The following is a 16898-nucleotide window of genomic DNA, read 5'->3' on the forward strand; positions in this document are numbered from 1 at the left end:
CCTCCTCCCAAGTTTGTTTTTTCTATTACTCTTTTCTCTTTCTCTCTCTTTTCGCTCGGCCCCTCGGTTATGTTTCAGTGTTGGGTTTTCCTCGGAGCCCAGGTTTGGATGTCAGGCTGCTCCAGGATGCAGACGAACGATGAAGTTGAACGGTCTCAGTAGCCGTCAGCGCGTGCTCGGAGATGAGATAGGCGACCTGCATCCGCAACATTGGCTGTAATCCCGGAGATCAGAGTGGATCCGACGCATTCATTTCTCAGAGAGCAAGATGAGGTGCCTGTGTGACTTTTTAAATCGCACCTAAGCGAGAGATCGAGGGTGGTCCTTCTACCCCGCTACTGCTGCGGGAGGCGACGTTTTCCTTTTTGCTTTCTTTACACAGCTACCTAATCCAGTTTGTATCCGAGAGGAGACTAGGAACTCTGTGGGAAACAAAGGAAGAAGCAGAGTGGTTTTGATTCCCTCTCCCATCAACCCGAAACGTGACATACCGGCTATATAAAAGAAAATGAAGAAGTTTCGGAAGGTGCTTGACGGCTTGACCACCTCCTCTCCGGGTGGGACTATCGGGTCCCCATCGAGCGGCAGCGCGGCGGGGACTCCCACCTCGGCGCCGACACCTAAGGAGATCGACGTGCAGGAGACGCTAGTGTCGGAAAACTTTCAGCTGTGCAAGGTGGGTACATGAAGAACAGTTTCGGGACGTAAACAGCACGCAACACCGTGTATTACGATTTTACCACATCCCTTTCTTCCACATGTATACAGCTTGTGCATAGAATTGTGTCTGCAGGTGCTAATGGAGAAGGAGGTCATAAAAGTTGAATGTGGAGTGAGTTCGGCTGCTGATGCGTTAGATTTGGTGGCCTGCTGTTCTCTGTTTACACCGGAAGTTCAGCACCATGGACAGCTCCTCGTTTTCGGCCTCCTCCTGGGAGTCAAAGCGAATCATTTTCCAAATAGCAGAAAACACACATAAAAACAGGATTATATTATATTCCTGTCAGTCTTAGTTTCTTTTTTGTTTTAGTTTTTAGTTTTAGGGCCTTAACTGTAAAGAACTGTAGTTATTCCATTAGTCACCCGTCGTTCATCTACATAAAGCTCTTTCCCCCACGGACATGTGTGCACAGCTGGTAGAGCTTGCTGTGCTCGTGTGTGTGCGTGCATGTGTCTGTGTGTGTATGTGTTTTGGCTGTACAACTCCACCAGTATGTGCAGTCAGTATATAGCTACAGTGTATGTGCCCCGTCATCAGGGCTGCAGCAGCCTCACACACATGTGATACAAACAATCCGAAGGAAGTCAATGAATAGCAGCCTCCTCCTCCTCCTCCTCCTCCTCGTCGTTGCATCAGCAGGCCGACACAAATAGTGTAGGAGCAATGACATAACTGTGTCCCTCCCTTGCATTATGAAAAAAATAAAAAAAAGTGCAGAGCAAGAGCCAGCGGAGAGGGACCCTGCAGTATACTGTCCTAGCTGATGTGCTTTTTCACTGAGAAGAAGGGAGAGAGAGATACGGAGAGAGAGAGAGAGACTGGGGGAAGGTGGGGGTGCAGGGTGGTGGGAGTATTTATAGCAGCCTCTGCCGCCCATTGCAGCCCTTTCCTGGACGCAATTTTTGGAGCTGACTGCAGTGATTATTCCTCGCCCCTTAAAGAAACGGGGGTTAAATTTTGGATACGTCCGTGAATAATTTATTAAGAAACCAGAGAGAAAGTGGGTTGTTTGTTGGAGCTGGTTCATTATTGGGCTGAGTGATACTGGTGGAGTGTGTGTGTGTGCGTGTGTGTGTGTGTGTGTGTGTGTGTGTGTGTGTGTGTGTGTGTGTGTGTGTGTGTGTGTGTGTGTGTGTGTTTCTGTATGGAGGAGCTGGGGGAGGAGGGGAGTGAGGAGGAAGGAGTTGTTTCACGAGCTGAAAGGGATGCTGCAGAGCTCCCTCAGCAGACAGGCAGGGCAGGGAGGAGAAAGTGCTGGAAAAAAGAGCAGCATGATTTCCTTGTCCCATGCAGGAAGCCACTCCTCCTCAGTGAGAGGCTTAATGCACGGTTGTTTCTGAAAAATAAACCTCTCATGAAAAAGCCATGAATGTGCAAATGTGCCCTACATCCCACGTCTCCTCAGCTTCTTTCTTTTGATTTGAGTCTGTGCAGGTGCAGGTTGAATTTCGGCTTTTGTGTGGCTGTGTTTGTGTGTGTGAAAGGAAGTGAGAGACAGCCACAGAGGGAGAGGGAGGAAGTGACAGCAAAGCTGCACCATTCGTGTGAGTGAGCATTAATCTGTGTATTTCCTGAAAGTAAACCAAATGCACAGCCTCTAACTTCATTCAGAGCACAAAGAGATCCCATTTTATTTTATACAAATACAGTACAATCAACTGAATTTGCCATTTTTACCTCAGAGCCGCAAATACTTTTTCAATTAGACACACTGTCCAATGGGGATGTACATTTGTGTGTTTGGCATCTTGGAGAACTTTTTAAGTTAGCCACGGCTTCTGTCCTCGCTGTGCAGTGTGGGAAGATACAACAGCTCATTGTGTTTGGATTATACAGGATTTTTTTGTGCTCACAGTTCAAAGCAAAACGGCGTAACCACAATACCGAAGTGAAAATGATGAAATCTCTCTCAGACTGAGGAAGTGAAAAAAAAGGGAAAAGGGCGAGAGATCAAGTTGCATCTGTTGGATACCAACTGAATTAATTCATCTCAAGTTTACAGCGGGACGATGAGAATCATCCCCAACCTTTAAATTGCTGTTATTTTATCGTACACATATTGAGTTGTGTGAAAACAAAGCGTATACAAATTATATACCCATCTCCATCATGCAACTCTGTCAGTGTATTCAAGTAGAGTTGGGAGGAAGACAGAATGAGGTTGAAAGCTTATTATTCACTGACATGCCTTTTCTGAAAGCACTTACGCTAGTTCAGGGTGATGCTCTACAAACAGCCCTTTTCTTTATGCTATCAACCAGCAAACTCTACTTATTTACCATAATGCATCATAACGTGTTCCCTTTACTTCAAATCTGTTTACAGCTTTCATTTTAGACTATAATAGCCCCTAGACAAAACTCAAAAACATGAATAGGATATCAAACTCTAAAAAAAAAGAAAACAGAATAGAAACAGCACTTTGCCTTTGGCTAAAACCACAATACAACAAGACAAACCCATAGAGAGGAAGAATGGGAGGATGCCATCACCATTAGTTTTCTAAATGCACAAAGCAGAGTCTCTGCAAAAAAAATGGTCCCACAGGTCAACCAGTCAGCAAACAGATCAATGTCTTTCAGTGGATTTTAAGTGAATGATTTATTGTAACTTTTACAAACTTTATTGTTTTTCATTGTGTACTTTCTGTGTGTAAAAGTTCAGATACGTGAATACACAGAGAGACTACAGAGCAACAGCAGATCCACTACTGCAGCTTTAACTGGAGATTTTCATTCTGCTAAACGTATTTTTCTCAGACAACATCTTCTGCAAAAAGACCAAAGTCCAGGATAGGTCAGCAACAGAGCTGCACTCATGTCTCCATCTCTTTTTCTGATCCGATTTTTACCTTTTTGTGTTTGGACCTTTTGATGTTCTGAACTCAATATCTGTGTTTGGGCTTTCAGATTTTAGGGGTTTGTGTTTGTTTGCCCTTTTTGCTTTCTTGTTTTACTTTGAAACATTTTTCTTTCTGTTTCTCTCTTGCTTTATTTTCTGTCTTTATCCTGTTTCCTGCCCCTGTGATCGTCTGCACCTCTTCCTAATGAGTTTCACCTGATGTCTTCAATGTTCTCTGCCTCCCTTGTATATTTAGTCTCTGTGTTTGCTGTAGTCTGGTGCTACTGGTGTTTCAGTTTTATTCACCATCTTTAGCCAACTTTGATGTTTTGCCTTTTAGAGTGTTTTTTGTAGATTTGATTTCTGTGGAAGAAGGTTGTAAAAATAGCATCTGTGTATTCTGTATCTGCCGCAATCAAACAGATGGTTCCTGTAGATGTTCAGATCCTACCTGCTTCAGGATTATTTGGGACAATGAGCACAAAACGTTACAGCCATATTCATAGAGACGAGTAGAACAAGGAGTCGTGTAAACCGAGTCCTAGCCAGCCAGGTGCATTCTTTCATGCCTCCTCTAAATTGCTACTGACAGCTATCATCAGCACGGTGTGAATCCAGGAACACGTCGCTTGTCTTGGTCGTCCTGTTCAATTTCCACATGTCCAACGAGTGGAGCACTTCTGGAAAATGGCAGCACACAAAGTTTGGAGCATGATTGTCTTTCTGAACATTCCTGTTCTATTTATTCATCTGGTTTTACTGTGGTAAGGACATGTTAGCAAGTCTTTGGAAAATGGAGAAAATTGCTGGACAATGATAACTGTTATCACCCAGTTTGACTTTTAAACTTCAAAATACATATTCAGAGGTTTACAATGGCTGTAATATTATAATTTCTTTGTAAGTAGTGGTTGATTGTTGGGATAATAGAGATTATTATGATTTGCCTCTGCAGCTACAAACTTTGCAGTATAACCCTTGAATTACTGGAGGAATTAGCACGGTTACAGATGAATGCTTATATCGCTGCTGGATGTGTAAATGGGCAACTGTTTGCCAACAGGTTTATCATATCGATCACAAACTTGATAACGTCTCAATATTAAGTTTCCTCTGCCCCATGTGGCCAAAAAGGATTATTGTTATTGCAAGTAAACAAGATCATAAAACTTGAAGGGCACTGCACACCTTCGCCAAGGTGGTGTCCTTAAATTCACTCAAGCGGCAACAGATTTCACACACTCATAAATATCAGTTCCCTAAATGTGCCAGATTTGTATTTATATGTTTTGCATCAAGTTCCATGAATTATTCCCTTGGGAATCAACAAATATTGCAAAACTACCCAACTTGCATTGTTAATGAAAGTTTAAAAATATCCTGGATTTGCACCGATATTTAATTTGTTCTTTTGCGACACACACCACATCCTACAAAGTTTCGTTAAAATCCGATCAGTTGTTTTTGTGTAATTTTCCTCAAAAACATTAAAGGTAAAATATAAAAGTCTTCAGAGAGGTAGTAAAGCAGGACTGGAGTATCTAAGTATATCCTATAGATCCTATATATATATATATATAGAAATGGAAGCTTTCTAGCCCGTTTTTTAAAGTTGAAAATCCCTGACAGCCTCGCGTTTAATGCTAATCACTGCCGCTGTCTGTCAAAATGACTGTAATTTGTGTTGTGCAAATTCTAAAGCTCAAGTGACTTCATCCATATTGCATGTGCCGCTTCCTGTTTCCTGAACCCCATCACCCCGCGTCTAGCTGTAGAATTATAATTAATGGAAAGTGATGGTTTCTGTGTGGCCGCTGTGAAGAGCATGGCTCCAACTCCATTACCCGGAATTTATGAATATAGTTTTGGTCGCAGACATTTGTTAGCTGATGTAAAAAATACAAAGTGATTCCGACAGATGAGCACTTGACTTAAATGGATGCAGAAGTAGTCGCAGCCCTCCAGGATCCGTCACCGTTCAGGAGTATAATCTGCGACTCGATATTTGTGATCACACATGAGTAAACATGTCGCAGCATCTCAGAAGCAACCTGGGCAAGAAAGAAAGGAAGAATCAACAAAGCTGCATGGCCACCAAACCTTTAAAAACGTGTGAGCACCATAAGTACTGTTTCAATGCATCTGTACGCAATGAATAAACATGAGTGTAAGAGGAGAGAGAGGAATACTTGTACTGGTCCCTGATCATTGCAGCAAATTACCGTGATTCATGAGTTTTTTAATAGTTTTTTAATATCTCTGCATCCTGAGCTTGTTAAAAGGTGGACGAGGGAGAGATCTTGTCCCCGTTCACATCTCCCCTCATTCTAATAAGTGATTCATTTCAGAGGAGGGAACATGATTACCCACAACACCAGCACAATCACGTTTCAAATTAGGTTTCCTCTTGATAAATATAGTTTCTATGTCCATTTGGAGGATCGGATTAGTTTTATACTAATGAAGAAAAGCTGATTTGAGCCATATTTAGATGAGCAGTAAGAGTTTCAACATTTCAGTCCATCTATTAAACTCATAGATGCAGTTCAGAGGTCAAGTGCCCCCCCCCCAACCAGGGCTCATCTCTCTCCTCCGACAGAATGATACGTGGGCTCGTAGCGATGACATCACCTCACCCCCTCCGCAGCGAAGCCCATGAGCTCTCCATGGGTGTGATGACTCAGTGGGTCGACTTCCAGCTAGTCTCACATTACCATGTGTCGGCTGCCTGTCAGAAGCCACAGTGTGGGATCAATTAAGGAGGAGTTGATGTCACGGGGGAAAAGGAGGAAGAAACGTTCAGTAAGCTGTATACTGTGCGCTCGGTGTGCAGCAACCATCCTGTGTGTACGGAATTATCAACTACAGTGTCTGTGTGTGTGTGTGTGTGTGTGTGTGTGTGTGTGTGTGTGTGTGTGTGTGAGAGAGAGAGAGAGAGAGAGAGAGAGAGAGACAGAGCGAGCCAATAGAAATAGCTTCTGTTTGATTTTGTGTGGGCTTTCATAAAGCTTTGTCCATTCGGTCTGTAGGTGACGGCAGACTGCACTGCCTCTCCTAATGCTGTACAAATACACTGGAGAGAGAGAGAGCTTTTCAAACAGCCCTTCATTTCACCCAGTTCTCCATCACTCCGACTCTCTGAGGAAGTCAGTCTTCATTTGTTTTTCAGTATGTGATCAACCACTACAGGAACGTATTGTTTTGTGTGATATGAAGCTCCTGTTGAGACCTGAATTTGTGTTTAATTAAATTGTATCTTCTTCATTAGCATTCACAGAGCTCAAACCTCCACCAAGGCCCAACAAGTCCTCTCATGGCACCACATTAACATTTTTAATAGATCTGGATTTGATGTGGATCTGCACCAGATTACAAACACTCAGTAAATACCAATTTAAAAACACCATATCGCAGTGTTAAGTGTTCTTCTCTGACCCACAACTCATCATTCCACCAGGTTTTGTGGAAATGTGTCCTGTGGGTTTTTTTTAATGCTGCTGCAGATAAACACATTAAAAAGACCTGATGGAGGTAACAAGGTTTGAGTTTTAACTCCAGCCATTAATATATGAAAAAAAAAACTATTATATTTTTAATCAACCAATCAATCAAATTTAATTTGTATAGCCCATATTCACAAATCACAATCTGCCTCACTGGGCTTGACAAGGTGCAACATCCTCTCCACTTAACCCTCAACTAGAGTGAGGAAAACTTCCCCAAAATAACATGTAACAAATAACAATATTTAAACACAATGAGTGGATCATTATGTTTCATGTTTCCATAGCTACCTTGATTTTCGAGTTTTGGGACAAATACACATTTTTTGGGAGTGTTCATAAAAAGGAAATGCATACATGCCCTAGATGTTCTGCAGTTCTGAACAAATGTAACTCCTACCATCGGCTGTTCTTCCATCTGTCCTTCATGAGGCTTCTTGTAGAGAAATGTTCATTTCCGTTTTGCATATTTGGATAAATGTGTCCCCCTCTGTTCACCGACTGTGGGAGAAAATCTGAGCAAAAACGATGCAGACACAATGTTTTAGTGCAAAACTCAGAGCGCTGAGTTTAAACCTGATTATGGAAAACAATCCACTCGGAGCTGCACTGCTGCAAAGCTTTAAACCAACATTGGGGTTTCTTCCCTACCTCTGAGTGGTTATTGGATCCATCTGCTCTTAAGAGCTTCTCTCAGGCACTTGACAAACCTCATCTGCTTGATGTGGCTCTTAAAGTATCTAAAGGCTGGATGTAGAAGCTGGAGTTGAGTTTAAAAAAAAAAAAGTATTTATCTATTTTATAACAGAAGTGCAGCTTGTTATAGGATTCAAGGTTCTTCTTTGACATTTTTTCTTTTCATAATTCAGTTATAAAGGACTCAGAAGAAGCCACGCAGCGGTGCATTCAATAAGAAGGAGACAGCATATTGAAGAGGCAATTTATTTCCTGTGCCTCGACCTCATATGAATGTTGGTCTTCTTTAATCATTTAAGTTTAATAATCGAAATTAAAAACTTTTCTTTGTATGTGGAGGCCGGACTGACAGCTGCTATGTTGAGCCTATAAATGTGATTCATCTCATAAATACACTCTGCCTTGTGTAACATGAGATAGCAAGTTTGACAGCAATCATCATTTGTATCCTTTGTAAACATTTCTCCAATTGTTTTGGACACTTAACATCAAGAGTACAGGTAAATATATTGTGAGACTAAACTTTGTACGTGAATGGCACTCAGAGTGAAAACTGCTAACAAGGGCCAACAATTAATCAACATTTTAAATTCACTATATCTAGATTTGAATTCGGATCTGAACCACATCACACAACTTCACATATCAGTCCCCTAACCTCCTTGGCGGAGGTGATAAAGCATTAATAATTCAATCATTCATTTATGATGGAGTTCTACTTAACTGACAAATAACTCTTGAGTGGATTCTGTTTCAGCATTTTACCCATCGTGCCTTGAGATGCAGTCTGCACACTGACCACCTAAATCTAAATACTAAGGATGACCAGTTTCAAGTTAACTGTTTCTATTCAAACCATTTGACAACTAGAATGACACCCATTAAAAAGCAAACTTCCACCCCTCCAATATAATAATCCTGCACCAACTTGCACCTACTCACAGATATCAGTCCTCTTCAAGTGCCAGATTTTTTGATCAAGATATATTAATTAATTCAAATATTTAAAAAAAAGGGATGAAGAATTTCTGCTTCTGCCCCCTGATGCGGATCTGCACCATTATTGAATGTGTTCTTTTCTGTCCCATCCAAACATTTACTTTGAAAACCAAACAGTTGAAAAGAGGGGGGGGGGGGGGGGGGGGGGCACAGTGATATCACATCATAACATCAGTGTTGTGATGTGACTACACTTTGTTCGCTCCTCCTACCTTTTTCCCCTCAAGCCTGGAGGCACGATGCTGATGCCATTACAGGCTCACTGACATGCCTGCTGCTGTGGTCAGAAAGGTTAAACCACATCCACGCTACATCCACACATGGCTGGTCTCTGACTCCGTGGCTTGCAAGACGGCACGACATGGGCATAGAATCACAACCTCCTCCTCCACACACAAACAGAAAAGATTGCTTTAGAGTAACATAAAATAAAAATGTGGATTTTAGGTTCATGATTGCATCTATAGGGACACATGCCTGATTGTTGTTGGAAACCTTGAAAGATTGAGGATTTAGCCCATGCAGAGAGTCAGATATTTCTCTGTGCTCTACCAAAAGACTTCAGGCACTGAGCTTTCACACCATGATATCGATCTATATCCACACTTACCTCTATCAATTTCATTTCTTTTCTACTGTAGGAGCAAAAACCTATGAAAAAAATAAGATCCTTGATGTTAATGAAGTTGTCCTCTGCTATTGCATGATGCCGAAGCCTTGTTCAATTTCTAAAAACCGACTGCCGCTGGTCTCATGGCTTCTGCTTCCACTGTGTGATGAGAACTATGACAAACTGCATTAACTCTGTGTCATATCCGTGTGTCTGATAGTCTCCTCTTCCTCACATCTCCAGTCACACTTGGCGACTCATCATGTCCGCTTCTCTCCTCCCCTGTCCTGCTCGTAAAAATTATGCAAGCATATGCCAACTATCTCTCTGAATCTCATTTTCTTGATGTGATAATTTGACTATTATTTTCAATCTCTTTGATATGATATTAACAGATCCATCCAATTATGTGAGCACACAAACCAATATCAGATTAAACTAAAATGAAAACTCTCTGCTCTGTAACATGTAAACAGGAATATGAATGGGATATGTTGTAGCAACTCATTTAAAAATCAGAAATAAATAATAATAATATCGTATACAGAATGAGGTTAATTGTCAGTATATTGCTGTCCATGTAAACGTCATCACAGACTGGTGTACCGTGGAAAAAGTCTTACTTTAGAGGATTTACATATTGAACTGGCATATTGTATTTCTATACTGTAGCTATAAACATATGTAAATTACTAGCTCGTCTTCAAGAGCCGCCTTCTTCATTATCCTGCTCTTTCGCTGCTGCAGCAACAGGAGCTCAAGCTTTTCTCCACCTATAGCTTTGCCTGCACCTTATTCCCTTCATCCTTTCTCTTATTGAAAGAAGCTTCCCATATCCACACACTTTAAGTCTAGCATCAGAGCCTTTGATATCCAGCAGTGTTGTGCAGTAACAAAATGCTTCCACAACATACATGATGCATGTTGTGTTTGTGTCTATTTATAACACATTCAGATTGGGGGAGCCGTCTTGCACATCCAGGCCTGACAACACTTCCTTTAGCTGTTTTTGTCAAATGTTGCCAGATATGAAACAACAGCATGTTGCACCTGTCTGTGCAGTATCTCCCTATGTTCAGGTGTGTGTGTGTGTGTGGTTATATGAACATAAACAGCCCCTCAGATAGAAACAATCATACAGTAATTCAAATGTAATATAAATGCAAAGATGGACACAGCAGCAAACATACAAACATGTCTCTCCCCCCCACTTCCTCTGGACCCACGTACTGTCTGCAGCTTTGATTCTAATGACCCCACTACACTCAGCAGGGAGAGAGGCTTATCCAGGCTCATTCATTCGTTTTCATACTTCCAATCTCTCACACAGCATTCTCACCCTGTGCTCATTTGTGTGCTGTTCTCTGTGTCTGTTTGTTTGTGTGTGTGTGTGTGTGTGTGTGTGTGTGTGTGTATGTGTGTGTGGTGAGCACATAGTGCTTATTAGATCAGGCCCAGCCTCAGTGATGAATCAAAGTCCCCGAATCCTTTTGCTTTCAGTGTGCTAAACAATCACACAGTGGAAATCTTGAGTCACTCTATTCATGAGCGAAAACACTGGAATAAGACATCAGAGGTAGTTTTTGATATCATAGTCCTGCTTGCATGCTACTAACACACCCTACATGTTATATATGTTCAATTTCTATCTTTAACATGGAGGCCAAGCATTCAATTCTGTGGCGTCTCAAATCCCCTGTTAATGAAAGAATGAGAGTGTATTTTTCCTTGTATTCTCTGTTGATGAAATGAGCTCCAGGAGCCAGCACATTTTCATTTGGACCCTCTGTCATGGTAGTTTTCAACATTCTTTAAATGACCAGCCTGTGTTTTCAGACCAACAGGTAATGCACATCATTTTGCCTGAGAATTTTCACACAATGTGAAGTCCCATCGTTTTTGTCCTGTTCGGGTCAAACACCTTTTATGAATCCAACCGTAATGTGGTTTTTGAAATGGCGAAGCTTCTCCTCCTTATTCCATAATCATTTAGTTAAGTTGAGGTATGAGTGGTACAGAAATAAAGGCCTGAGCACATTTCCAGAGATCTATAAATCTTTTCTTACTGCACCCTCCCCCCTTTTCTTCTACTGCCAGCTTTAAAAGCCAATGTTACCTCGTGGCACTTAACCATTCATCCTATGTATAATTCGTGTCACATTTACAGCAGAAGTAAGGCCACGACCTCTACAAATCTCTACTAAGGGTTTCTTCCAGTATATACAGGACCTGACAGTGTGATTGTCCCGACCTTGACCCTGAATTTGACAGGGATGCATTTGGGAAACATAAAATATTCACAGAACCTACTTTGCACCATCTAAGTTTGCATGTGATGCACAGACGCTGAGACCTTTGCGCATGCCTTTGCCATTTGAGGGCAGCTGGCATCTTTCCCACATGGTGTAGAACTCGCTGCCAGTGTCTCACTTCTGGAACGAAGAAGCTGTAAAATGATCAGAGATCTTATCTTACACTTGACATCTGGAAACACTAGAGAAGGATCCTGTTAGCTGGCGTAACAGCTGCTTGGAAGAGGGGTTGTTCTCGCTGCAAGCCGCCATATTGTCGCTCTATTAGGCAATGGATTATTTACTTCTTGCACATAGGATGTCTGGAGCTTTTCCACTGTCTGTGTGAATGGTGCAGACAAACAAACGGTCAGTGCTTGATATGCAGCTGTATCCATAACTTAATTTTTGTAAATATTACTGTGTGACGTATCCTGTTAATCAGGGGTGGGGAACCTTTTCCAATGAAATTCCATGATGCATTGGCTGGGACGGCTGTGGTGAGGCATCTGAGCTCAGATGATGATGATGATGATAGTCACAGCTGGTTTAAGCCAACAAGTCGCTATAACATAAAAACAAGTCCTCAACTTTGGAAGAGCCAAACATAGCTTCCAAAGACAGAGATTACTCCTTTCTATCAAATACTGCAGTAATCTTGTTCATGCGTAACAGCTGTTATGTCATTCCTGAAGCTTAATTAACATTTTTTTCCTCATATCAGGTTCCATAATAAACCAGCTACATAACACCATTAAGGACTAAATATTCAAATTTTACATATCTTATTCAGGACTGATGTTTTTTAATGTAACAGATAAAACCAAGATGTTTGAAACCTCAACCAAATGACTGGAGGCTACAGCCTACGCCGACCGTAGAGGACACATCTATTCGCTCCTGCATGTTTGAACATGGTACATGTATTGGATTGAAACGAATCCTGAATTTGCATTTCGAAATTTCATGGAACACAAAAGAACACCCTGGACCCGAGGTAGACCCGATGGGCATCCAAACAAAAACGGATAAATCCTTGGGTGGAAAATAGAGCCAAGAATGTGTCTGATAAGAAATGAATGACGTCGTGCTGTGTTGTGTAACCACTGTGTGTGTTTCCAACTGGTTTCACACATTCAGAACCCCCCCCTGATCTCCTCTCCCCTTAACGTCTTCACTCCTACCCACGTTCAGCTATGCCTCTTTATTCGTTTTTATTTTTCGGGTTAGCTCCCGTCAAGATCAAAGGAATTTTAGATCAACCTCAAAATATCTCCCTTCAAACAGAGATCGGTGGAAGCCACGTGTAACTCTGTTGGTTTTTCGGGAGAATCTGAGTCCGTAGAGGAAATTGAACTGGATGAATGTGACTGGAATTTTCTACTTTCCTCTGCACTACTGTCTCTCATCCTGACATTTAGCCTTGGGGAGAAGTAGCTCATACACCTGAGTGATGCAGAGGGAGAATTTGTATGCACACAGGGAAGATCCAACACACACTAAGGCGAACTGTATGGATGATGTGTTCACAAAGCTCCCTCTGCACACCTATTAGGAGCGATAAACACATCTTAGCTTCTCACTGGGTTCACAGATCCTGGATGCCTGGGTGCTATTTATGTACAAATGTCTTTCATTTATAAAGCACTTGCTCCACCATCAGCAGTTGAGAGAGTTATGGGCAGATATGCAGAGTCCTTCAACCGGCAGAGGACAGTTAGCTAGTTAAGGGTTGATTTGCCATCATTGTCATGGCAACACTGAAACACTCCCGTTTGAATTTTTAATATTGGTCACACACACACATGTCGGTCAGATTCACTCAGAGACACACAGGCCTGGATTCAATATGTCACAGTTGTCCTTTTGTCAGGTTTTTGGTTTCAATTATATAATTTTAAATGTAACATGAATACTCTGGCTTAAAATGAATATGTTTACATTCATTTGACCGGATAATTCAAATAAGTAAAATAATAATTACATTTTCTTTTTGCATTTCAAGTAAAGTAAGGTTTGCATGTAAAAATAAACTAAAGAGCTTAAAAAAAGGCATCTTAAAATATAGTGACTCATTTTAGGGAAAAAATTTGAGTTTCCCCTTTTCTTATTTTGTCTTAACAACATTTTAGATAAACAATCCCAACAAATATTAACAACTTAACAGCTTTACCTTTTCTCTTTCTTCCCACTTCCTCTTGTTCACTGAGAGAAGTGAACTGTACCGTGTGCTGCCAGGAGTTACTACCGTAAAGACCAACAAGATGCGCAGCTTAAAATACGACTACCGTAAATATAAAAAAAAGTGGCGCATGTTAGAATAGAATCCACAGTCAATAGTCACGTTCCTGCAGCGTGTGGTTCAAGTCTCGCGATAGTTTCCCAACCCGCCGTCCTTTCTGCTCGCGGAGCCCAGACTGAAGTGTGAAATGATCCACTGGTCAAAGTTTTGCTGCCAACGAAGGAAAACAAAACCCTTTCTTGAAAATAACTGTTTTTTGAACTACTTCATCACTAATATGGTGCAGAGAGTAAAAGTTATAGGTAGGCTGAGTGTTAAATGTAGGCTTAACGTTTGGTAAAACTAAAAGAGCTAAGCTAAGCTAACAATAGCTCACACCTGCACCTTGATGACAACAACTCGCTCAATGACATCTGCAGAGAAATATAAAGGTTAGTGACGCATCACGTTTCAACATCATTAGAAATAACAGTGAGTACAATAATATTATTTTTTTAAATTTAATTAATTACCAGTTGCCACTTTGGGAAGACCACTTTTTCCATAACATCTAAGTGTGGCTCCGTGTTTGTGGTCATATCCAACTAGAAAAAATTATGACTTTATACTCAAAAATAAAATACATATGGGAAACTTGGGCCAGATTATCTGACATGTCACTGAAGGACAAGTAAATAACTGATGATGGCTGTGTTCCATGTTCCTGTGTGAGGTGTCATGCTCAATACCAGAATCCTTCCTGAAACTACTGATTTTATTATGGATTCAAATTGTGACAAATTACTGTCAAAATGTCTGCTGGGGAAAAGCCCTGTTTGGCAGCATTCACAGAAATCGGTTTTGAATAGTTTTCTAAATGGTTTGCGCTCTGTTAGTAAATGGCCATTTAAATCCCCCTTGTGTGTAATATTATGATATAGTATTATATGTGTCAGTCTCTTTCCCTAACTGCTGTCTTTTGTCCAACTGAATCCAAATGATGTGTTTTACCACTCACATTTCAGATTTTAAAGACGTGCTGCTTTTGCTGTGCGATCTCTTTGTGCTCTTGACGCCTCCTCAACCAAAACACTTTAAACGCTCAGGTTTACCACGCTTACAGGAAGAGTCTTTATCAAGACCCCCTGCTGTCATATACAGGACCCTGTGCCTCAAATCTTCTGAAAACTCTGTGTCCACGAGATGTGATTTCTTAGCTAACAACATAATGTTGAATCAGTATTCACGCCATCATTGCCTAGCAGCACTATTCTCCTGAGTTAACCCCTAACGCCAATCACACAGTGTACACGACTTTCCACATCATAACCACAAGCTCACCAGTTCCAGCTGCAGGCAGCATTAGAAGTCAACGCCCCAATTCCCCTAGTCCTCATTAATATACCTGCCAAGTTTTGAAGCCGATCGGATGAGCGGTTATGGAAACATTAAAGGACGGTAAGAGTGAGATTTCGGGAATTTATCGGGGGGAAGTGCAACTACGTGTAATGCAGATTCAGCAGTATCTGCACAAACTCATAGATCTCCACACCATTAAAATGCCTTTTCTTTACATCCAGATCCATACACGAAGGAAAGTGATAAAATACTGAAACAGAATTTAATTGGTGCACTCCCCCATCCCACCACCATGTTTGGTTCAAATGGAGAAAGTACTTTTTCTGTAGTCCTGCTGATGAAGTGCAGAGGCTACAATAATAGTGATGACAGCATTTTAAGGTTTTTATTTGGAAGACATTGCTGTTTTAATTGCAGGGCAGACTTAACAATTTAGAATTTGTTGTATTTTGAATCTGTGAAACTATACTTGTGAAGGTTGAAAAGGATCTTGGGTTTAATGCTGATATAATATTGTGTTTGTCAGCTAATACACAAGAACACTTCTCTTTACATTCTGACCGTATCTGTTAGGGCTAATAATGCAGCAGACCTGCATATATTTCACATCAGATATATTAAGATGCCGACGTGAACACCATTAAGAAGCATTCAGAAGAAGAACGGCCCTCAATAAAGTGTATACGTCCTCCTAGGCAGAACAATCTGACGCATGATTTGCCGAGTTCTTACAGTAGTGATATAAAAGAAACAAGGAAGTGGTCTGATAACTGAAATGATTTATTCATCATAAAACCTCCTAAACAATAGAGATTAAATCCGATGCAGGATATATTTTACTCTTACCCCTATTCAGTACGTTTCTCTCTATCAGTTCCATTTTTATTTTACATTCTTTCGGCATCCACAAACAGTTTTCTTACTATGCATTATTCACCATACTGTCCACATCCGTTCCTTCGTTTATTCCTGGTCCATATGCTCAGCTCTTTCCTTGTGATTTTGTTGTGTAGATGAACGTATGCAAGAACCATCAAGGCCACACTGTAGAGTCTGCTCAGTACATTACTCACGTGTCTCAGTATCTACAGAGCACCTGCAGTGATGCTCTGCCATGAGCCACATTGAAGGGCTGCAGCAGTGAATCAGTTGGACCAGATTCAACTCGCACGCTACCTGTCTCAGTGTAGCTCATTAGAGATGGAGAGATAAGAGTTTCTAAGATAGAGATACAGAATTAGTAGAAAAATAGTAGGTACCGGTATGTGGATGCTACTTTAGCTCAACGCAGTTAACCTTAAGTGATCTTGCTATGTGATAAACAGTATCTTACACTACTCTAGATACAAGTGACCGATGTACACCTCTTGCATTGGTAAATGTTTAAGATAATCCTAACACAGAATAAGCTTAACCTCATTAACTAATTGTTTATGTGCTGTACTTTTATATCAGAGTAAATGTTACTGTAATCACACACACATAAGAATGAAACGCTGTGTTTCACTGAGTTGATCTGTGTTGGGAGATGCTGCTCAGTTTCCTGGCTGTGGCAGACAGACACGGGTGCTACGTGCTATTTATAGCACCAGGGATCTAAACCTGCTCTACAGCTGAATGCTGTGTGGAGAGAGAGGAAGGAGGGTGACATGAGGTG

The 16898-nt window shown here is 41.2% G+C and overlaps 1 protein-coding gene across 4 annotated transcripts in view; it reads left to right on the forward strand.

The window, feature by feature from the left end:
• Positions 1-508: 508 nt before the first annotated feature.
• Positions 509-16898, forward strand: part of stxbp5l (syntaxin binding protein 5L) — a 114311-nt gene continuing 97921 nt past the window's right edge. For all 4 annotated transcript variants that reach the window (XM_053439366.1, XM_053439368.1, XM_053439369.1 and 1 more), the window contains exon 1: positions 509-676. In XM_053439366.1, coding sequence (XP_053295341.1) covers positions 509-676 — 168 coding nt within the window. The remainder of the gene's footprint in view (positions 677-16898) is intronic.

This window comes from Pleuronectes platessa, chromosome 14 (genome assembly GCF_947347685.1).
Source record: "Pleuronectes platessa chromosome 14, fPlePla1.1, whole genome shotgun sequence".
Lineage (NCBI taxonomy): Eukaryota > Metazoa > Chordata > Actinopteri > Pleuronectiformes > Pleuronectidae > Pleuronectes > Pleuronectes platessa.